At 40.5% G+C, this 24864-nt stretch overlaps 1 protein-coding gene across 1 annotated transcript in view; it reads right to left on the reverse strand.

Moving 5' to 3' along the window:
• Window positions 1–24864, reverse strand: part of gareml (GRB2 associated, regulator of MAPK1-like) — a 263131-nt gene that overhangs the window by 151108 nt on the left and 87159 nt on the right. The window contains exon 2 of the mRNA XM_039748129.1: window positions 13051–13191. Coding sequence (XP_039604063.1) covers window positions 13051–13191 — 141 coding nt within the window. The remainder of the gene's footprint in view (window positions 1–13050; window positions 13192–24864) is intronic.

Below are 24864 nucleotides of genomic sequence, written 5' to 3' on the forward strand. Positions count from 1 at the left end.
CATCGCAGAGCCTCCGGGACTTTGTCTTTGAATTCCGTGCGTTGTGTCTGAAGTGGCGATCTGACATGCGTGAGGAAGAGATATTGCGACGTGTCCTTGATGCATGTGACCCTCGGGTGGCTGCTACTCTGAGGGGGGTCGTGAAATCGGTCGATGAGTTGGTGAAGGTGGGGTCCCGAGTGGAAAAGGATTGGGCGGCTATCGGGCTGAGTGGGTCTCGAAAGGGTCCCACGTCTCGAGATGTCCCCTGTCCGAAACCACGAGGGAAAGCCCCAGTGGATCCCCGGGCCGATCTCACCTTGGTGCAAGCCACCTTGCCCCTCTTAGTGGTGCCCATACAAGTGCGGGGTGTCACTGGAGAGGCAGTCGTAGATACAGGGAGCACTTATACCCTTATGAAGTACAGCTTGTGGGAAAAGCTTAAAGTGCCTCATGAGCAGTTAAGGGAAAGTGCAAAAGTAAAATTCTTTCTTGCGGATGGAAGGGCGCACGGGGCAAAGGGCAGGGTTCCCATGAGGTTCTGCTTACATGAGACACACTGGGAGACAGAAGTTTACATCCTGGAAGATGACCATCTGTCAATGCCCTTGTTACTGGGAATGGACTCTCTGGTGTCGGTAGGTCTTACCATCCATCTGTCGCGGCTGGAGTATGAGTTGCCGGGGGGTGGAGTCCATCGGTTTGGGACGAAGGCTCAAAGTAATCTGGTTTGGCCTAACTTGTGTTATTACCTCGCGCAGTTGGTGGACGAGCCCAGCCCAGTAGAGAAGGCTATTCTTGAACAGCCGGAGCTTGTTCAGCCGCTGCTTAGGAGGTGGCACTCTGTGTGGACGGACAAATTGGGTCGGACTGAGGTGGTGTGTCACCACATTCACACAGTCGACCCTGTCCCTGTTCGGCACAGAGCTTACAGAGTGTCGCCTCTGAAAAGAGGAATAATCAAGGAGTGGGTCGACCAGATGTTGGCGGATGGGGTCATTGAGCCTTCCACCTCGCCTTGGGCTAGCCCTGCGGTGCTCGTTCAGAAGGCCGACGGGACCTACCGATTCTGTGTTGACTATCGGGAGCTGAACAAGAAGACCTTAGATGACGCTTACCCCATGCCCCTCATTCATGACATCTTGGAGTCTTTGCATGGGGCAGTGGTTTTCAGCTCCCTTGATCTGAAGTCCGGGTATTGGCAGGTGAGGATGGGGAAGAGTAGTATGGAGAAGACTGCCGTCATCACCCCGGAGGGGTTGTTCCAGTTTCGGGTGATGCCCTTTGGACTTAAAAACGCTGGGCGTCATTCCAACGGCTTATGGAGCAGGTCCTCCGGGACTCATTGGAAAGACCTGTTTCGTGTATATTGATGACATCATCGTATTCTCCCCATCTGTCTCACAACATCTGAAGGACCTTGATCACATCTTCCAGCGACTGCAGAAGGCTCATCTGACACTCAACACCGAAGTGTAGATTTCTACAGGACCATCTAAACTTCCTCGGCCATTTGGTGTCGGCAGACGGGTCCGGTAGACCCAAAGAAAATTAAGTCCATCTTGGACTACCCAGCCCCAGGAGGTAAAAGTCTCCAGCGCTTCCTGGGGATGGCTGGGTGGTTCCACAAATTTGTGCATGGGTTTGCCGACATCGCTGCCCCTTTGTTCCAGCTGCTGAGGAAGGGATCCCCCTGGGAGTGGTCACCAACGTGCCAGGACTCCTTTGAAAGACTTAAACAGGCATTGATATCACCTCCAGTCCTGGCACAGCCTGATCCCAAATTAACCTTTCAGGTCCACACAGACGCAAGTGACCTTGGACTCGGCGCCGTTCTTGCTCAAACTAACCAAGGAGAAGAGAGTGGTGGCCTATGCTTCACGGTCACTGAAGGGCGCCGAGTATAATTATTCCACCACCGAGAAGGAATGCCTCGCTGTCGTGTGGGCCGTGGAAAAGTGGCGTCACTTCCTGGAGGGACATCCTTTGAAGTCTACACCGACCATAGGGCTCTGACCTGGGCATTCAATTGCCCGAAGACCACGTCTAGGCTAACAAGGTGGGTTTTGCGCCTCCAACAGTTCACGTTCAGGGTGTGCTATCGGAAGGGTTGTGCTAATGTGGTGCCCGATGCCTTATCCCGGTGCACGAGCCCGCACCGATGGTATGTGCGGTATCGGTCTCTAACCCTTGGCCTGATCTTCCCCTGAACATGCAGGAAATTGTTCACTCTCAAGCAGCCAGTCCTGTGTGTCAGGGGTTGAGAGAGGGCTCAGGGGGGAGGTCTGACCGCATACATTATAGGGAACTTCAAGGGGCACTCTATCGCTGTGTTCCAACAAAAGACCGGGTTTCCATTATCAGTTGGTAGTGCCCGAGACATACGTGCCCAAGTTCCTACAGTATTACCATGACAGCCCGATCGGTGGTCACCTTGGACGTACTAAGACACTGTTTAAAGTCTTGGAGGTGGCATGGTGGCCGACGATACGCAAAGACGTCTGGTCCCATGTCCAGACTTGTACCACCTGTCAGCAATACAAAACCCCACCTGGTCTCCCCTCAGGTCAACTCCAGCCAGTAACCATCACTACCCCAGGGGAGAGCCTAGGCGTGGACCTAATGGGACCATTACCCACTAGTAAGGACCGGAAGACCTACCTGATGGTGGTTGTGGACTATTTTACCCGATGGGTGGAGCTATTCCCATGGCTAATGCCACAGCCAAGAAGATATGTTCCACCCTGAAGGATGAGATCTTTACCCGATGGGGGTGCCAAGAACATCATCTCAGACCGGGGCCCGCAGTTTACCAGCTCAGAGGCCGAAGAATTTTGGAAGCAATGGGGGGTGGTGCACCTGAAGACAACAGCGTACCATCCCCAATCTAATCGCACTGAGCGGGTGAACCGGACCCTGAAGACAATGATTGCATCCTTCGTCGGAGACCATCATCAGGATTGGACAAAGTGGCTGGCTGAGCTGCGGTTCGCATTGAACACGGCGGTGCCCGAGGTTACGGGTGAGACCCCTGCATTGTTAGCTTTAGGCAGACAGCTAAACGGTCCACTAGAGAGGTAATTAATCATAAACCACCCAATCCAGACACCTCAATACATGATCATTTGCAAACACTACAACTTATCACACAACAGGTAAAGGAGAGGATGGTGAGGTCCCAGTCCAGACAATCTCAGTCGTACAACCGGAGACATAAGCCTGTGCAATTCTCAGTTGGGGAGAAAGTCTGGATCAGGACTCATCCCTCTCCAAAGCCTCCGATAAATTCACAGCTAAACTGGCTCCGAAGTGGTTCGGCCCGGCAACTATAGTCCAAAAGAAAGGACCAGTGACCTATGCAGTAGAGTGGGGATTGCCGGGGACGAAGAAAGTAGACACTGTTAACATCGCTAACCTCAAGCCTTGGTTCGGCCGTACACCACGGCCTGGGGAGGGGGATTGTAGCAGTGCTACCATTGGTTAGAACTGCATCTCCCAGCAGTCCTTGCAGGGCTGTTGGGGGCAAAGGTGGCCAGAGGGGTTCAAAAGGAGGGCAGGGGACGAAGAGGAGAAAAGTTTTGTTTTGGTCGTTTGCTGCTTGTATTTATCTGTGGAACTGCCTGTCGTTTTCCTGCTTTACATCTTCGTGTCCTGGATTGTGTTGTTTGTTGGGGTCTGGAATCATTCGTCTACCTGTTTACTGTTACTGAGGACGTTGTCTGGATTATTTGGCTTTCACGGAAGAAGGAGCGCTCCTGAACCATTCATCTGTCAACTTACTTCAGCAACTACCGGTAGGACTGTGTTTTTCCATTTCCCTCGCTTCATTCAAATCACTGGACATAACTTCACCGCTATTATTTCATACATGGACTTTACTGCGTGTTTGTCATGTTTATCTGTTAATTGTAATATCGCCGAAGGGATCAGGGGTGGTATTATTGTTTTCATTTAGTAATTTAATTTCATTATACTTTTTTGTCGTTTAAGTTCCCAGTGCGTTTTCTTTGTCTCTGTAGTGTGTGTGTCGTGCCAAGGCTGGGGTTGTCCCTGGTAATCCTCATATAAAATAAATAAATCACCGTCTTTCTCGACGGTGTGAATCTTAGCGGCTTCTGACCGCTACAAACTGATTAACAGCAATTTTACTTCTCTGTTTTCTGGTCTGGTGTTCAATTTCTTCTATCTTCTCTCTGTCTTTACATAGTTCTTTATGCAATACACAAGTAGAAATTGGACACTGCAACCCCGCACATGTAAAGTACACAGACAGCAGGAAACTGTGGGCAGATTTTGAGGAAGAAAGCTTGTGAATGAAGTCTTTTCAGTGACTGATTTCTCTGCTGTTCACTACAAACCTTTTAGCAAGTTTTCACCAGACATGCAGTTTCATTAAAGAATCAAGTCTGGCCCCACAAGACTGGCACAATAGTAACAAAAAAGGGACAATAACAGGCAAAACATGAAGCTTCTGCTAACCTTGTGAGACTACAGTGTTTTGAGTTTTTCCAGCTCCTATCATCTCCCACCCATGAAGCAGTATTTTTAGCTAACTCAAAAAGAAAAAGATAGAATTTGAACCCATTTTCCTGGAACATGTAGTTTGTTGAAAAACCACTCCATCCAATAACCTAGTAGTATCCAGTATCTAGTTTTGTATTAATTTCTTTTGTTTTAATTGAAGCTTGCAAATTTTTTCCTCAGGAAACAACACTTTAATTTTATCTACAAAAAATGGTCTTAACCAGGATGCCATAAATGTAAAGTCATACTAAAAAGATTCAGAGAGCTCAGTGGGAGGCCTTTTGGCCTAGACTGACATTAATCCAGGCCAATGCACCAATATGTAGCTAAAGATCTACCTCCAGGATAATAACCCTAAATCATCCAATTACACTTCCAGCAATCAGTGTGTTTGTTTCCAATACATATAAGAGTCAGTTTTCCATTAACAAGTAGCAAGCAATCTGTCCCACGTGGCCACTGTAAACTGAACAGATCATTCAAAGTGGCCAGAAAGACAAAAAGGAGATAAGGAAAGGTCAGATACAGTGTGTGTGTGGTAAGAAGCAACTGCATACAACTTAGAACACCAGTAAAGTTGTACAAAAAAAATACAGATAAATGTTATATATGAAGTGGCACAGTAATAATGTAGGAGTTTTTAATGGTGACTCACATAAACCAATGCACTAGTCTAAATTGGATCAGGGTAACCTGTTTCACCTGATTCTCTTATCCCCGTTTAATGACACCCTGTAGCAAAAGGCATTTTTCATGAAGTATACAGAACAATTCTGTTAATGGGATTAAAAAACCACCACATCTTTGTTTCAGCACTGTGGAAAGTCCATCAAAAAAGTTATGTTAAAACTTGTATTGTACTGTAAGATGGTCTGGTATAACAAAATTGCATTCAGTTGTTGTGCTCTGTCACATGTCACATCTGGCTGATTGGAAATAGGGTTTTGGCACATAATTCCCAGTTTTAACATTCATCTTATTATTTAACAGAGCTACGTACAATTATCTTCTTCGTTTGAGACTTGCTTTCAAGACTCAGCTCCTAGCAATTCTGAAATTATTATTTTTTGTGTATCCAGCCTCTTGCCAGCCTGCTTATGATTCTAAGGATTAATAATATAACAGTGGGAAGTTGCGCTTTTAGTTATAGTGCCCCGAAGCTGTAGAATGATCAGCCTGCTAATATAAGACGTACCCCTTCAGATTCACCTTTTAAATCCAAGCTGAAGACAAACTACTTCAGTCTAGAAAACCCTGACTAGAGCTTCTGATTAGGTGTGCATTCTGAATTTCTGTGGTTAGTCATTAGTATTAAAATATAAGTAACATGATATTTATAAATGCCCTGTGGTGGGCTGGCGCCCTGCCCAAAGTTTTTTTCCTGCTTTGCGCCCTGTGCTGGCTGAGATTGGCTCCAGCAGACCACCGTAACCCTGTGTTAGGATATAGCGGGTTGGATAATGGATGGATGGATATTTATAAACTGTTACTAACACTCATCTATTCTGTTTCTTTTTTCGGTTTCCTCATGTGGCACTTGGTGCCACTGCTCTACTGCCAAGTTGTTAGCCGGCCATGCAAAAGTCATCTTAGATAAGAAATCATTGGATAGAAGGGTATTTTAATCACACTGGCCAGCCCAGAACTGACTCAGGTGTGGTATGGCCAGTAGAGGGGAGGCGGTTTGTTGGCTGATTTCTCCAGGACTCTGTGTCTAGATGTGTGACTCCTTTTCTAAAATCTGACTGAGGTTCTGCAATAAACCAATTAACAGGTATTGTTGTTTTCATTAATGTTAATTAATTTCTGCTTTGTTTTTGATGTATTTGAACAAATCTGTATCTTCATATGTGATAGATCTGTATTTTGTTAGTAGTAAAAACTATTCTAGCATTTTCCCTTGAGAGTTGTCGTGGTACACTGCCTATACTTGGTGATGAGAGCTGTGCAAGAACAAAGTAGTTTGTATTATTGTATTTCTGAGAAGGCAATGATAGATTGGCCATCTAGCTCTGTGGAGCGGATTATTGTGCTCTGTTTTGTGTGTTGTATTCATTCCATTTTCTCACACTCATTGCATGCCCAACCTACCTGGGAAGGTGTCTCTCTCTGAATTGTCTTTCCTAAGATTCCCTCAATTTTTTCCCCTACAAATGTTTTTGTTTAAAGGATTTCTTTCTTGTTTTCTTATGGGGTCAAGGCTGGGGAGGCTGTCAAAAACTAATAAAAGTCAATAGAGGCATTCCTTGTGTGATTTTGGGCTATACAAGAAAAAACATTGTTATTGTTGTTGTTGTTGTAAGAACAATCATGAGTAAAAGAAAAAAAGAAAGGGGGGATATTGTAACTGGAACTCAAAGACTGGAAAGTCCAGACCACGGAGTCATCACAAACATTCCACAGAATCGGAATACTGAAATGAATCCAAGGCAGGTAATATGTAGGTCTGCCACCAAAACGCAAAGTCAATTTGTGGAGTATTGGAGAATAAGAGTGCCAGTGGAAATCAGAGAGGCCAAGTGATTTGCTCTGGGTCACACAGTGAGGCACAAGCAGGATTTAAACCAGTAACCTTGTGGCTTGAAGTCCAGTGCCTTAACCTGTACATCATACTGACTTCATATTCATAACAACATAATTTTGGAAATATTTATTATACATATTTCACTACTGCTACTGCTTCGTAGCTCTGTAGACCTGAATTCATGTTCCAGCCTATTCACTATCTGCACGGGGCCAGAAAATTCTCCACTCATCCCTGTGTGTCTTCTCTAAATACTTCTTTCTTCATCTAAATCCCAAACACATACAGGTTAGGTTAAATATCAACTCTGAAGTGGCCTAGAATGGATGATTCTAGGCCTGGGTGTGTGAGTGCACCTTACGATGGACTGATGTCCTATGTACACTTAGCTCTGGCCTTTCTCCTGCTTCTGCCAGTACAGGCTTTAATATTTCAGTGAACTTTCACATACTATAGTGAGGTTTTTGAATAGTTCAGAACTAACTGATACTATTAGAAAATCTATGCACAGTAGAACAGAAAATGAATATAATGTCTTTCATGAAAACAACTGCTTTCAGAAATCATACTGAGTACATATCCAACCTTCCTTCAGTGTCAAAAAAGAAGGTGCTCTCAAGTCGAGGCCACTTTGAAGTGTTTGTTTTTTATTTTCCAAATGATTCTAAGCCTGTATCGTAAACACCAGGGGCCTCATGTATAAACGGTGCGTACGCACAGAAATGTTGCGTAAGAACTTTTCCACGTTCAAATCGCGATGTATAAAACCTACACTTGGCGTAAAGCCATGCACTTTTCCACGGTACCTCATACCTTGTCGTACGCAAGTTCTCCGCTCGGTTTTGCAGACTGGAGGCACCCAGCGTCAAAGCAATGCTATTGTTTCTGTGTGGTTACTCTATTTTCCTGACGCGGCTTTATAAATACAGTACACTGAAACTAACCGCATATTGTTTATTAGTGTAATGCATCTGATTGTAATTAACTTGTAACAATATAATGGTCCAGGGAATAGCCATAGTATTCCAAATACCATAACTGCTTTAGCGTTGTTACTCTCACTGCACCTTCTTCTTCTTTCAGCTGCTCCCGTTAGGAGTTGCCACAGCGGATCATCATTGTCCATATTACTCTCACTGCAGCACTCGGAGTATTTATATCACTGTATCTGTGAATCACAGCAGCAGCTGATCGGAAAGAGAATTATCGGTATACTGTACAGCATCAGACACACGCTACCTCAGCCACGGCAAAATGTTTTAAAGCCTTTCCTGTACAGACCTCGCGGTTCAGAAACAGTTTCATCCCAAGAACTATAAACGCACTCAATCATTGCTCCTTGTAGAACTGTTTGTACTTATAAGTACAATTACCTCACTGTAAACTTGCACTACAGTTATAATATTACACAACCTGAGCCACTTTATAAAGCGCGTATTTACATATGATGACAATATCATTTTTAAGATGAAATGCAGCAAAATATGTTTATTATATTATACAGGTAAAACTTTAACTTCATTTAAATAATCTATATTCTTCACTGGGACTGGCGTGAAGGACAGAATAATTAAACATGTACTACGAAGATATTTCAATGTTCCTTAAACTTGTTAAAGAATCAGCGCTCTAAGTTTACAGATGGCTTAACATCTATTACAGAGCTGATTGTGTGGCAATCGTTTACTTGGAGAAAAAAAAGCAAGAACTGCATGGGCGGCCACGCCAATATATACTGAATATAAAACAGAAAGAGAATAACGACACAGCTAAAAACGCAGCGGCAAATTTCGACAAAAGTTAAATGCTTGTGTCATGAGCACGAGGCAGCTATGCAGTGTCCGCAACGGACGTGGCCATCCGCCTTGCATAAGCTACCTCACTGACATTGGCGGGCGAAGGAGCCACCGATTCTTTTTCTGCCCAGGGCCACCACAAGCCTAGAGCCGCCCCTGAGTACTGCTGCAATAAATAATTTCATCGATGGTCGTGCACAATCGCTGCGCTGTAAAACCCATGTTTAATAACGTGCTTTAACTCTTATCATCATGAAAATGATATCACGTATACATCTCAGTATTTTACTTATTCAGAGAGCTGTAATATCACGAATGTAATGGATTCTGTGTACAGTTGGAGGAAGAGAGCCGGTTTAAGAAGCAAGTACTGTAGTGATTCACACACACAGAGCACATAGAAGATCAAATACAAAACAAAGCATTTATTATGCTACTTTAATTACGATATGATTTGAGAAACTGGTTAATTAAATGCTTTTAAGATGACGTTTATGATATTCTACTTTAATGACAAAATAAACTACATGATTAAAGTGGAAATTTCGAGACTGAAGTTGACATTTCGTGCTTTTTTTCCCCACTGTGTGCTTTTTTTTCTCTGTACCCTAAAAAGCTTTCATATGACACTCAGACGGTAGGCTACGACTCGCCTTTTCACGGCGACTGATATCTGAGCTTTCAAGTTTCTCCAACACGCTATGGCACTCGATCAACTTCCATTTGTTGATTATACCACGGTTTAATTAAACAAATAGTATATTTTTCCTTTGCCTCCACTTGGTATTTGCTGAAATTATTATATTTTCCCCCGTGCTTTTCCCATTGTCTTTTCGCAGAAGGCTGAGCTTAAGGGCGATTTATATTGATTTGCATATTCAAAGAGGCATAATTCTGGGAGGATTTGAGCCGTTACATAAAGCGCGTGCACGAGCGTTAGTTTTCACGCTGATCAGGATTTATGTAGCAGAAGAACGTGGAAATTGGAGTACGCACAGATTCCTGCATCTGGATTTTTCTGTGCGTAAGCACATTTCGGCTTTTGTGCTTACGCCATGTTATAGTGCGAGTTCTACGCACGGCGTTATACATGAGGCCCCAGGGATGTATTCGGGTTAACTTTACGTTTGTTGCTTTGGTACTTTGTGTTCTCCTTTTTCTTTACTCCTCCCTATTTTTGTTTTGTATAATAAACACCCTTATTGTTTAACTACTTTAAATTCTTTGGCTCATTTTAGACTTTAGGGACAATTCAAGCACCTAAACCCCCTAAAATGATTTGAAGCAGCCTTGAAGGTAAAAGTATACGTAGCATTAAATGTGTAGCAGTACCACAAAACTTGCAAAGGCTGAATGCGGACAAGACTAAAATGTAAACAGAGATGTTCTGATTTAACAGCCTCTAAGGATGACCCAAGGTAATGTAAAAGTGTTTATTAAATAAAACAATTTTTCCATAATGAGTATGCAGGTTATGTCAATTATTTATTCTGTGCAGCATTTACAGAGTCACCTAGTATAGATCCATCACTAGCTCTGCATTGATCTGCAAGAAGTAACTCTGCATACGCTACAGTTACATAGGTCAAATCCAGTTATAGTGAATACTGAAGTAACAAAATTTTCAGAATAATGAATACTTTTTGTTGGCCCAGACAAACGTTCATACATCATGATGTTAAATGGATTTCATTTAACAAAATGTAAATTTCACTATAACAAAAACTGTTTGACAAAAAATGGCCACCAAAGATAATAATGCAAAGCAAAAAATACTTGATGTCACACCTTTACTTTCGCCAAGTCTTGAGAACCTGGCAACAGGCTGTCTCTTTCTTATTATACCAAAAGAATGTGACAGTCTTGGTGAGGATCGGCATGAGTTTAGGCGCAACATCATAGAGGCATTGCCAAATGTTGTGTCAGTGCTCTACCGAACATTCACAAGGGTTGTTGTGTCGTGTACTGTACTGTTTTATTTATGATGACAAAAAAACTATACTAAAAAAAAGTTACATCTAATGTATCATTTTAATTCTCTATTCATACCTATATTTCTGTATTAAAAAAAGTTATATCTAACATCTAGTTTTCATTAAAATAGTTTTGCATTTTAAAAAGCACTGTTTTTAACACAGGTATTGTCAAACTTGGATCACAGAGTTGCATGAGAGACCAGAAGATGAGTTCAGGTTTCCTAGGAAAATACAGGTACTTTATTACTGAATAGAAAAGGCAGGTACAGTCTCAAGAGTTCATTCAAAACAGCAGCTGTTACTTCAGCACTCAAGCACACGAGACAGAAGCCACAACACAGGGTCAATCATCCTGCTTTAGCTCCCATCTTCAGATTACAAGAATGCCAGCAGCCCTGTGTAAAATGTTCTAAAGATCATACGAGAAGCATGTTACGTAATAAGCCTGATCCTGCAGAGGACAACCAATTGCTTTGTCCTTGGTTTACTGTTTACCAGACGTAGCAGAGCGGCTTTCAAGCTGTCCTTGCGCCACTGCTGTTAGAGATGGTGAATCGCCGATGACCCCGGTATATAGTATACATATTTTCCCCATATTCGTTATACTGAAAGTTCCCTTATAACGAAACATTGTTATGGTCCCATAAATTTTGTTACAGTGGGATTCCACCTGTGTCTGGTTAAAAGTTACCTGTGGAATTTGATTCCAAAGGAATTTTGTATATAAATACACCTTGTGTCAAATGCATTATTCACCCTCATTTTTGCTCAGACTTATTTTAATTACAGAATGTTAATTAATGTAGTGCAGAGCCGATCAATACTTTAGGTGGCATAGGTTGCTGCTTAGGACACCGTCATCTGAGGTGCACCATTTATGAAATTTAAGGCCTACGTGATCCAGACACCAAGGGATCCCCACTCACAACCTCCCAATGGGTCATAGAATTATAATAACAATAACATGGACAAAGGGCAACGTCCACCCATCCCTCCTAGGGCTCCAAATGGGCCTCAATTGGCACTGATATACTGTAGTATTACATAGTGAGCTTATACATTTAGTATATCCTTGGATTTTTTTTCTATAAAATTAGTTGTAAATTGCTTTGAAAATGGACTCCCTGTGAAAGTACTGTTAAAACCAATGCAAATGAATTGTGACAATAATGCTGCTTTCTTCTGACTTTATTAATTTAAAATGGACTGTGATTAATAGAACTTCTGTGTAATTACTCAAAAAAATCAGCAGCTTTACTAATAATTGTAATATGATACCTGTAAAAAAAGTCATAAATCTTGTAGCTTAAAAAATGTTGCCAGCTGTAATTTTTATTGCTTTCCAAGATTAAAACATATTAATAAATTATTACCAGTTAAAAAGTCTCTCACATATTGAGTTTTCTATCAAAGCAATGCAAAATTAATCAACATTAATTTTTTAGATGGTCATAATGCATCTTATTAAAGTAAGGCATGTTTCTTGATGATATTCATTTTTAAAATATCTCTTATTTAGGAAAATAAATATAAATATAAAATAAATAAATATGGACACTAAAAAACAAAATAAATAACTAAAAATGTTTAAGATAACTGAAAAAAACAATTACAGTTTAGACTGAAATTAATTTCAGGAGATTCTACTGTCCCTGTAGAATGGATTTTAGGCATGGATTTTGTTTTACTTCTGTTCTCATAAAACATATTATTGATGTTATTATTATTAATTTTATGAATAATTATTTACTCATACCGGTATTTACTGTATACTTCCATATCACCCCACGTGGAACAAACACCCAATTACAAACCACAAATTGAGATAAAGTGTATTATTAATAATTAATCTGTTGTTAGGCTCATCCTCCCATTTTTGTGCCCACTTAACCTTACTCAGTCTCCGGGAGTTCTTAAATATCTTTATGTCATTTTTTGTAAGGAAGTGTGCACAATATAAAAGTGTTACGTAAAAATCATGGCTCATTTCTTGATTCAATGCAATCCATTTTATTGCAGTTTACTTTTATATATTGTGATATTTCATAGCACTCTACAAGCCATATCCACCAATATGGTGATTCTTAGTAAGTTTGGAAAAAGAGGTCATCTTGGATATAGTAGGTGACTGTTAACTTTAGCTGTCCTGTCATCTTGAGAAATACAATAAAATTATTGAACAGATGAAATCACAGACATAATAAATTTAAAAAGTTGGCAAATAAATAACAAATAAATGAATTTATCTTACCAGGATATTGCAGTGGGATATCAATTTTTGGACCAATAACATAATGCCCTTCCTCCAAGCTGTGAGCCGTTACCGTGGTCCATTGTCTACACGAATGAATGAGTATGACGTCCTGCTCTGTCAGGCCTTCCACATGGTCTCCTGAAGATGCAAAACAAATTATCAGTGTTCATCAGCATCAAAATATCAACAAAACAAAAACTGACTCATTGCATCTTGAGAGACAAAGATATACGTAGAGTTTTATTCATGACATGGTCCTGATTTTTTTAAAGTGGCTTTTGTGCCTTGCACTAAATACTACGGATATGTAATTATTTCATTCATATTGGTATTTATTGTATGTTCCTACACCATCCCACATGGGGCAAACACCCAGTTAAAACCACAAATCAAGACAAGTGCAGCATCAATAATTTATTTGTTCTTAGGCTCTAACTGTACTTACAAGAGCTAACCAATGCAAAATCTATAGAGGGCATAAAAGTACCCCTTACCTAATGCATAGTAATCACAAATCTTTGTAGAAAAAAATGACAAATGACACAACAGAACCCTAATTTACTATAATGTAAAATAAAGCGAGCAAAATCCCACCAAATTGATTTTTTAATAAAATATAGTTCTAAACATGTTATACTTTTCTATATTATGTCTTTTCATCTTTGGAAAAAACAAAATAACTTGCTCCATTATCAGCAGAATTGGCTTTTAATTAGGAAACTGTGTAACAACAAAAACCTGCAGCCACTTCAGCCCTCAAGAACCAAACTTATGTAATCCTGTACTCGGGGCAGGCGAGTGGGGTGAGGCCTCTGGCAGCACCTTAGCAAGTGCAGCATTTTCATGTACATTGTTATTAACATTACGAAATAGCAAAACAGAAAAGTTAGATATGAAACTTAAGAATTACACAAACATCCAGTACCTTATTTATATACTACCTTTAAAAATTTACAGAAATATTTTCATTTTAAAAGTTTCAAATTTGAAACCTTGTCATACTGTGAGCATTCAAAGAATTTCGAAGCCACATGCCAGTCCATTGTATTATTGTTAATTTTCCTGATTCCTATCCTGAATGTGCAAAAATAATAAAAATGAATTTATCTGACAGATGTGACCATATAAACATAAATAGCAATTATATGTTAACTTCAGATTATTTGCAGCCCAGGACTTCGGTCAAAATATGATGGCAAGTACTTAAAGATACTTGTAATTGAAATATTACTGCTGAATACATCTCTCAAAACACATAGAAAGTTATTTTTTTTTGCGCTTCACACTTACAGTGGTGTGAAAAACTATTTGCCCCCTTCCTGATTTCTTATTCTTTTGCATGTTTGTCACACAAAATGTTTCTGATCATCAAACACATTTAACCATTAGTCAAATATAACACAAGTAAACACAAAATGCAGTTTTTAAATGATGGTTTTCTATTATTTAGGGAGAAAAAAAATCCAAACCTACATGCCCTGTGTGAAAAAGTAATTGCCCCCTTGTTAAAAAATAACCTAACTGTGGTGTATCACACCTGAGTTCAATTTCCGTAGCCACCCCCAGGCCTGATTACTGCCACACCTGTTTCAATCAAGAAATCACTTAAATAGGAGCTGCCTGACACAGAGAAGTAGACCAAAAGCACCTCAAAAGCTAGACATCATGCCAAGATCCAAAGAAATTCAGGAACAAATGAGAACAGAAGTAATTGAGATCTTTCAGTCTGGTAAAGGTTATAAAGCCATTTCTAAAGCTTTGGGACTCCAGCGAACCACAGTGAGAGCCATTATCCACAAATGGCAAAAAAATGGAACAGTGGTGAACCTTCCCAGGAGTGGCCGGCCGACCAAAATTACCCCAAGAGCGCACAGACGACTCATCCGAGAGGTCACAAAAGACCCCAGGACAACGTCTAAAGAACTGCAGGCCTCACTTGCCTCAATTAAGGTCAGTGTTCACGACTCCACCATAAGAAAGAGACTGGGCAAAACGGCCTGCATGGCAGATTTCCAAGGCGCAAACCACTGTTAAGCAAAAGAACATTAGGGCTCGTCTCAATTTTGCTAAGAAACATCTCAATGATTGCCAAGACTTTTGGGAAAATACCTTGTGGACTGATGAGACAAAAGTTGAACTTTTTGGAAGGCAAATGTCCGTTACATCTGGCGTAAAAGGAACACAGCATTTCAGAAAAAGAACATCATACCAACAGTAAAATATGGTGGTGGTAGTGTGATGGTCTGGGGTTGTTTGCTGTTTCAGGACCTGGAAGGCTTGCTGTGATAGATGGAACCATGAATTCTACTGTCTACCAAAAAATCCTGAAGGAGAATGTCCGGCCTCTGTTCGTCAACTCAAGCTGAAGCGATCTTGGGTGCTGCAACAGGACAATGACCCAAAACACACCAGCAAATCCACCTCTGAATGGCTGAAGAAAAACAAAATGAAGACTTTGGAGTGGCCTAGTCAAAGTCCTGACCTGAATCCAATTGAGATGCTATGGCATGACCTTAAAAAGGCTTTTCATGCTACAAAACCCTCAAATAAAGCTGAATTACAACAATTCTGCAAAGATGAGTGGGCCAAAATTCCTCCAGAGCGCTGTGAAAGACTCATTGCAAGTTATCGCAAACGCTTGATTGCAGTTATTGCTGCTAAGGGTGGCCCAACCAGTTATTAGTTTCAGGGGGCAATTCCTTTTTCACACAGGGCCATGTAGGTTTGGATTTTTTTTTCTCCTTAAATAATATAAACCATCATTTAAAAACTGCATTTTGTGTTTACTTGTGTTATATTTGACTAATGGTTAAATGTGTTTGATGATCAGAAATATTTTGTGTGACAAACATGCAAAAGAATAAGAAATCAGGAAGGGGGCAAATAGTTTTTCACACCACTGTATGTGGAAAGTATCCAATCAATTCTATGTCACATGTGAAAACTGACATCACACTTCAATGATAACATGTATAATTGTGTTATCATTTAGCCAGCAGGAGAGATAGCTTACAGTAATGTTAACACCACTATTATAATTTTTTTTGACTTTATAACTGAAACTGCAAACATGTATATTACATACATTGTATTACATGCACTGTATTACAAATATGTATATGACATACTGTGCACGCTAGGGGTTGCTGTTGCCCCGTTGAACCCGTCAGAGAGACGTCCCAGACACACGTTTAAAAGCACCATGAAGACTTTATTAATACTTTTACAATAAAGTGCCCAAAGCACCGCACTTCCACAAATCCTTCAATAATAACAATAATCAATACAATAATAAACAAAAATCCAATCCTCCACTCCCAGCAGCTCCGTTACACTCCCACCCAATTCCGGCTCGGCCTGCTGGGGTTTCCCATAGTCCTTTTATAGTTCACGACCCGGAAGTATTTCTTCTCCGGGTCACCATCACATCTTCCTTTATTAATTGTCCTGGAAGTACTGCAGGCTTCCATCCTCGTGACCCCAAAGCACTTCTGGGTTGACATCCTAATAATATCCCCCTGGTTCTTGGTGAGCTCCCCCTGGTGGCACCCATGGCGCCCAACAGGGCTGAGGATACGGACTCCATGTGCCATGCTGCCCTGCGGAAATCCGAGGAGCCATCTCCATCCAGGGGAGCTGCCATCTAGCGTTCAGGGGGATGTAGTGTCCTGAAAAGGCTGTTACCTTCCTTGGAGGGATGACCTGACCGGACTGAAATGCCGGCCGTTCTCCACAATACATTATTACTATAATGATTACCTATAACATTTACCCATAATTCCACTTTACCCCATCGTTGCTAATGCATGTAAATAATGCAATATTACTATTTAATCACTTCATGTCATCAGTTTCTCTACCTATGGAAAACCTGTAAATTTGAAGAATATCATTACAAAGTCACAGATTGTGCTGAACAACAGAGGACGAGACTTGTGGAGATTTAAGAGATGCCTATACTTTCAATTAAATCCATCTTTAGCAAAGCATTCAAAGTCTAGTGTTGTCATGTCTGTGTCTCCTAAGCTACACTAGTTTGAGTATTATTATTTGTATTATTATTGCTGGATTATTATCTACATACTGTAGTCTATAATTTTTGCCGTTCTCCCTCCCCAGTGTTAATGACAGGTTGGTGCACATGTTCATTTCATTGAACATATTCTGATGATGAAACATGCTATAAACTTTTGTTAATTTCTGAAATCTGATTAAGGTGTCAGTCACAACCGATGTCAGTTAAAAGTAAGTTTACACTGCGTTTTTTAGTGTGAAGGATGGAGTATGAAACTAACTAAGTTGTTTAGGTAAGCGTGCAGTACAAGCTGAACAGCTAAGTTTTGTTTCGCACTCAGTTTAATTTGAGTTGTTTTTAATGCCTATTTTGTGTTGTATTGTTTTAAAACTTATCTTCTTTTATTGTTTTATACTTTCGGAAATAGTAAAATGTTTGTTTATTTTTTTGTCCGTTGTTCAAAGAATGTACTGCATCATGAAGCCTCCACAGCAATACTTAATATATAAGAATTAAGTGTACTTTAACAGCATACACTCTTCTGGAAACTCTTTCCACAAGCTTTTGGAGAGTGTCTTTGGTCATCTGTGCCCATTCAGCCAAAATTATTTGTGAGGTGAGGTATTGATGATGGACAAGAAGACCAGTGTTCCAATTTATCCCAAAGGTGTTCAGTAGGGTTAAAGTCAGGGCTTTGTGCAAACTACTTCAACTTCTTCTCACCCAATCCTGTCCTTATGAATCTGGCTTTGTGCACTGGTGCACAGTCATGTTGAAACAGAAAAGGGCCTCCCCCCAAATTTTGGCGCAAACTTGGAAGCCCATAATTGTCTAAAACATCTTTTTATGCTGTAGTATTAACAGTATACGTCACCGGAACCAAGGGGCCTAGCCCAAACCCTAAAAAACAGATTATCCCTCTTAGACCAGGCTTTACAGTAAGTACTTATACAGTCGACAACATAGCGTTCTCCTGGCATCTTTCAAACTCAGATTCATCCATCAGACTGGCAAATAGTGAAGTGTGATTCATCAGTCCAGAAAACATGTCTCCACTGTTCCAGAGTCCAATACACCACTTCAGCCAATGTTTGGCATTGCACATACTGATCTTAGGCTTGTTTGCAACTGCTTGGCCATAGAAACCCATTTAATGAAGCGCCAGATACAGTATACAGCTCTCTAGCTGATGTTGCTCTCACAGGTAGTTTGGAGATCTGTTGAGAGTGATACAACAAAGGATTAGTGATGTTTACACACGTTGCACTTGGCAGCCCTGCTCTGTGAGTCTGTGTGGTCTACCACTTTGTGGCTGAGCTGTTGTTGCTCCTAGATGCTTTCACGTCACAATAATAGCACTTACAGTTGACCGGACCATATCTGTCAAAGACTTGTGGCAAAGGTGACTTCCTCAGACAGTGCCATGTTTTATTCATCATACTGCTAATATCTGTCAATGGAGGTTGCAGGGCTATATGTTTGATTTTATATAACTGTTAGCAATGGGTGTGGATAAAACACCTGAACATAATAATATGGAGGGGTGTCCACATACTTTTGACCATATATTGTGTAATGGCTATTCTGTCAAGACACGCTGCACTATTGTTAGGGGCTTTACTCCTAAAATGCATAATGTGCTATGGTTTATAAGACCACATGCATTTATTGTAGCAAATGAAATTAAGGATTCTTACCTTAAACAACTTAGGTGGATAGCGTCTTTTGGTTGCTGACTTTTTACTTTGTCATATACAAAGTATAGGGAAGGTATTGTAATCGTCCAGATAAACCTAGAGGCATCCAATGGACCCTGTCCTCTCAATTGGAAGACCTTGACTTTGCAGACGACCTTCCTCTCCTTTCAACAAACCACTCCAACATGCAATCGAAAACTGACACGTTTCACAAATATGCCAGACAGGCCGGACTTAAAATCAACACCACCAAAACCCAAGTAATGTGCATAAACTACATCCCCGCAGCACCCATCCAGGTGAATGGAGCACCACTCAAGTTTGTGGAGGACTTCACCTACTTTGGCAGCCTTATCAGCAAGGACAGAGCTGTCTACAAAAACATTCGAGCAAGGCTGGGAAAGGCTCAGGGTGCCTTTTCCCAACTCCGTTCCATCTGGAGGTCTAAACAATACAGCCTAAAAACAAAGATGCTCCTGTACAACAGCAACGTAAAGTCTGTCCTCCTGTATGGTTCAGAGTGTTAGCGTGTGGTCAGTACAGACATGAGGAGACTTGAGTTCTTCCACAACAGATGTCTCAGATGAATCTACCAGATCTTTTGGCCCAACAAAATATCAAACCAACAATTATACAAGAAAACAAGCAGTCAATGCATCACCAAGGACATTACATTAAGACGCTTAAGATGGTTTGGACATGTGTTAAGGATGGAGCAAAACCGGATCCCAAGAATTGCCTTAAGATGGACACCACCTGGAAAAAGAAAAAACTGGAAGACCCAAAAACACCTGGCGTAGAACGGTGGTACAGGAGTTTCAAAAGGTGAAAATGTCATGGGGAGAAGCACAACATGCTGCAAAGGACCGAATGCGATGGAGGGAGCTCATTGAAGCCTTATGTCCCACTAGGGACGAAAAGGATTGATTGTAATCGTCCAAAAATGTTAGGCAATTTCCACTACCTGGAAGTGGTACTTTTTTTATTCATCCAGCTGCAGAGTCCGATTTATTCAACTTTACTTTTATAATAATTGTTCAATATATTATTAATTTGATTTGATTTGTTGTTGATGGTTCTTTAATGTACATACAGTACATTAAAATATAATCAATGCCTTGCGGTTTACTCCTCTAATATCCATCCCCATATCTGAGTATACAAGAAAGTCTAAGGAAGACCACTCCCAAATTTTGGACATTGTGCTTTTCTCATTCTAACGTCATTTACAGTTTAATGTCTAGATTTAAATACGCGGGTGGGGCATAAGAAAATTAATTTAAGAAAATTTAATTTCAGTCAGGTTGGGTGGGTGTGGGATTTCATTTGACTGAAAACAATACAATAACCTGCATTAAAAAAATGTTTTAAATAGTAAGAAAACTGACCGCAATGTAGCACAGATTTCCCTATCAAGGACTGTGTGGATTTCAATCTTCTTTCTTTTTTTGGAAAATCAACAAACAGCAGGTCATGTCACAGAATCAACATAAAACAGATCTGAATCAAATTACAGTAGACTCAATTTTATTTCTTCACAGTACTGCCAAAACTCACACAAAAGTGCCAAATTATGGCTAAAAATCAATGCAGAAGAAAACCCTATAGTTAGGCATATAGTGCATCCAGAACATATTCACTTTTTCCACATTTTGTTATGTTACAGCCTTATTCCAAAATGGATTAAATTCATTTTTTTCCTCAGAATTCTACACACAACACCCCATAATGACAGTGTGAAAAAAGTTTACTTGAGGTTTTTGCAAATTTATTAAAAATAAAAAAACTGAGAAAGTATTCACAGCCTTTGCCATGAAGCTCAAAATTGAGCTCAGGAGCATCCTGTTTCCCCTGATCATCCTTGAGATGTTTCTGCAGCTTAATTGGAGTCCACCGGTGGTAAATTCAGTTGATTGGACATGATTTGGAAAGGCACACACCTGTCTGTATAAGGTCCCACAGTTGACAGTTCATGTCAGAGCACAAGCCAAGCATGAAAGTCAAAGGAATTGTCTGTCGACCTCCGAGACAGGATTGTCTTGAGGCACAAATCTGGGGAAGGTTACAGAAAAATTTCTGCTGCTTTGAAGGTCCCAATGAGCACAGTGGCCTCCATCATCCATAAGTGGAAGCAGTTCGAAACCACCAGAACTCTTCCTAGAGCTGGCCGGCCATCTAAACTGAGCGATCGGGGGAGAAGGGCCTTAGTCAGGGAGTTGACCAAGAACCCGATGGTCACTCTGTCAGAGCTCCAGAGGTCCTCTGTGGAGAGAGAAGAACCTTCCGGGAGGACAACCATCTCTGCAGCAATCCACCAATCAGGCCTGTATGGTAGAATGGCCAGACGTAAGCCCCTCCTTAGTAAAAGGCACATGGCAGCCCGCCTGGAGTTTGCCAAAAGGCATCTGAAGGACTCTCAGACCATGAGAAACAAAATTCTCTGGTCTGATGAGACAAAGATTGAACTCTTTGGTGTGAATGCCAGGTGTCATGTTTGGAGGAAACCAGGCACCGCTCATCACCAGGCCAATACCATCCCTACAAGTGAAGCATGGTGGTGGCAGCTTCATGCTGTGGGGATGTTTTTCAGCGGCAGGAACTGGGAAACTAGTCAGGATAAAAGGAAAGATGACTGCAGCAATGTACAGAGACATCCTGGATGAAAACCTGCTCCAGAGCGCTCTTGACCTCAGACTGGGGCGACGGTTCATCTTTCAGCCGGACAACAACCCTAAGCACTCGGCCAAGATATCAAAGGAGTGGCTTCAGGACAACTCTGTGAGTCCTTGAGTGGCCCAGCCAGAGTCCAGACTTGAATCCGATTGAACATCTCTGGAGAGATCTTAAAATGGCTGTGCACCGACACTTCCCATCCAACCTGATGGAGCTTGAGAAGTGCTGCAAAGAGGAATGGGCGAAACTGGCCAAGGATAGGTGTGCCAAGCTTGTGGCATCATATTCAAAAAGACTTGAGGCTGTAATTGCTGCCAAAGGTGCATCGACAAAGTATTGAGCAAAGGCTGTGAATACTTATGTACATGTGATTTCTCAGTTTTTTATTTTAATAAATTTGCAAAAACCTCAAGTAAACTTTTTTCATGTTGTCATTATGGGGCGTTGTGTGTAGAATTCTGAGGAAAAAAATAAATTTAATCCATTTTGGAATAAGCTTGTAACATAACAAAATGTGGAAAAGGTGATGCACTGTGAATACTTTCCGGATGCACTGTAAGTAATGTCTTCTTTAATTTATTTTAATCAAAACATTGTAAAGAAGCACCAAAGACCAGTAAACGATAGCCTTTATCCTTTGTTTTCTGTTTTATTACCTGCATGGTAAAAACATACCAACTGTATTACAGAAGGAATTTCTGATTTAGATTACATCTAGTATGTCGTTTGTCATCATTTCTAATTGAATGGGTTTAGGTCAGTACTTTTGTCATTTTAAGTAGTTATGGGCTCATTTTTCATAACTGTGGGTAGGTGATGGTAGAAAATAACTTAACCCACACATCATTAGTGGCTGTATTCCCTCTTTCATTGGGCAATTTGGTTTTGCTGGAACAAAAAATGCAGGAGGGTGTTGTCCACGCTGTGGTCCAGCAGATTACCCTGCATAAAGTGAATAGAGTATAACATGAAACATATATATTTTAATCCTGCACTGGGTTCTTGAGAACAGAACCAGTGGCTCAGATGTTAGCACTGCTACTTCCCATCTCCAGAGTCCTAGCTTCACATTTTATGTTCAGTTGTTGTCTGTGTGGAGTTTGCATGTGCTCTCCTTGTTTGCATAGGTTTTCTTCCAGGTCCTTCACCTTCCCTGCCACATCTCCAATGCTGGTTAAGTCAATCGATGCCTCTAAATTTGCTCCAATGTGGGAAACTTGTATGTGTGTCCTTTACTGCCTTGAACTAAGTGTTCCTGGGTAGACTCCAGCCCACCTGTGACTCTTTATTGGATTAAGTAGTTTTGAGAATGTATGTACTTGTATTTATGTATGTGCTTCATCATTGCTGAGCCTCAGTCATATGACTAATAACTAGTGGTAGGAGAACTTCGTCATAATGTTAACAAATTAGAAAAGATGTGTTTGCGATAGCCAAAAGATAAATAGACCGTCCATACAGGAGGAGTGCTGTGATGTTCACTGTTTCATTTTACATATCATTCATCACATTTGCAGCTGCTTGTACTGAAAAAAAACAAAAACTGCTAATTTCTTATTAGTACATAAATTGAATATTACTGAAAATCAGTGCCATGGTGACACAGTGATTAATGCTCTGGTTGGATTGACCTAATACTTATTCGTTATCCTCATGTCTATATGTGTTTTTCCCCAGGTACTCCAGTTTCCCTCATGCATCCCAAATGACATATGTGTGAGGTTAACCACGGCCAGGCCTGATAAATCTCATGCAGGCCTGGGTAAAAAATATCAATATTCTAATTAATCATTATTTTCCATTTAAATGATTCAATATTGATCTTAAAGTCTCAAGATCGATCTTGTGAATATATAGATTTACTCATCTTCGTTACTGGTATCTGATCCAGTAGATGTCACTAATGTGCCCTTTAAGGCTTTCTACAGAAAAAAGCACTTTACTATCTCACATAAAATGGCATGTCCTCTTTAACTGAAATCAGCATCTTTGACACTTAAATCGGACAGCTGAACATTCAAGGCAGCAGATTCCTACTTGACAATCACACATTAAAATCGACTGTGCACCTGTAGAGAATGTATTGCAGACAAACACCCTGCATGCCAGTCACACCGGGTGCAACCTCACTGCTTATATACAGAGAAGCTGAGATGACTCATTGTTGTTCCAAAAATCTTTCTAGCATTTCCAATGTGCTGTTCCATTGTGTGACTCCATCAGTCACAAGTTTGTGTGTTGGAAACGCAAATAAACATTGCTTATCTTTAAGCATATGGCTAGCATGCTACTACAGAAACATTTTGCTACATGCCTCACACGGCAAAGCACACGGGCAATTGTTGGAATTTTCATAGAAGCCTGCAATACACAAATGAGTGTGTGCACAAAGCATATGACTTGAAGTAACTCCACAATAGTAGTGTTATCGGTCATGATGTCTGGTTCATTTTCTTTTATGTTCCATTCATTCAGAGCAGCTGTCAACAACCATCAGCTCTAGATTCTTATTTTAAAATGCTTGCTTTCTGTCTGAAGACTGTGATGACACATTTCAAGACTGATTATCATGAATGCTACAAGTGAGAAACTGAATATTTATGTAACTTGTAGAATTACAGAAAGCCAAATGTCTATGAATCAGCAGTATAACAATATGTGGACTGTAGATTCAAATTTTCTACTAATATGACATACTATGTGCAGAATGTGATGATTTAAATTTGCCAGTTAATCTAACACACATCTTTGGGATATGGTACTGGAAACACCCAGATAATAACATGTAAGAGCAAAGAGTATGTGTAGATAGACAACAGCCATGCTACAAATTAAACTCAGGGATCTGTGATGCAACAGTGATAACCAGAATATTGTTAGCTCAAAGCACTTATCTAATATGCTAACACAACATAAGTATGACATAGTAAGCATGGCAAACAAGGAGTTTAGAGGATATTTGTTGTGACAAATATCAACATTATTCTATGAACTTTTAGTTTACATGAAGAGCATGTGAAATATTAAATATCTTTGCAAGTCAAGCAGTCAGTGTGTGCAGGAGGCATTCTGTTTTTTCAGATATAATGGGTGTGATATGGATGACTAAGAATAGAGTAGTTCCAGGGCTATAATAAACAGTCACACAGCGTAGGATGTCTAAAAGCAAGCTTCACTTTACCATTAAGTGGCATAAAGAGAATAAATTGCAGGCTTGCAACTTCATTTGTCAAGAAATAATATGTAGGTAATCCATGTGCGTTATTGTTATTGTGATTTTTCCCAATGATGAGAAGGGCAACTGTGAAACCCACACAAACTTAGAGGAGCCACTTAAATAGATCTTTAACAAGTCAGTAATTAATTCAATATGAAAAGTAATCAAATCATATTACATTAAAAACATTAAAACAATACTAAGTAAGA

This window comes from Polypterus senegalus, chromosome 3, assembly GCF_016835505.1.
Source record: "Polypterus senegalus isolate Bchr_013 chromosome 3, ASM1683550v1, whole genome shotgun sequence".
In the NCBI taxonomy this organism is placed as follows: Eukaryota; Metazoa; Chordata; class Cladistia; order Polypteriformes; family Polypteridae; genus Polypterus; species Polypterus senegalus.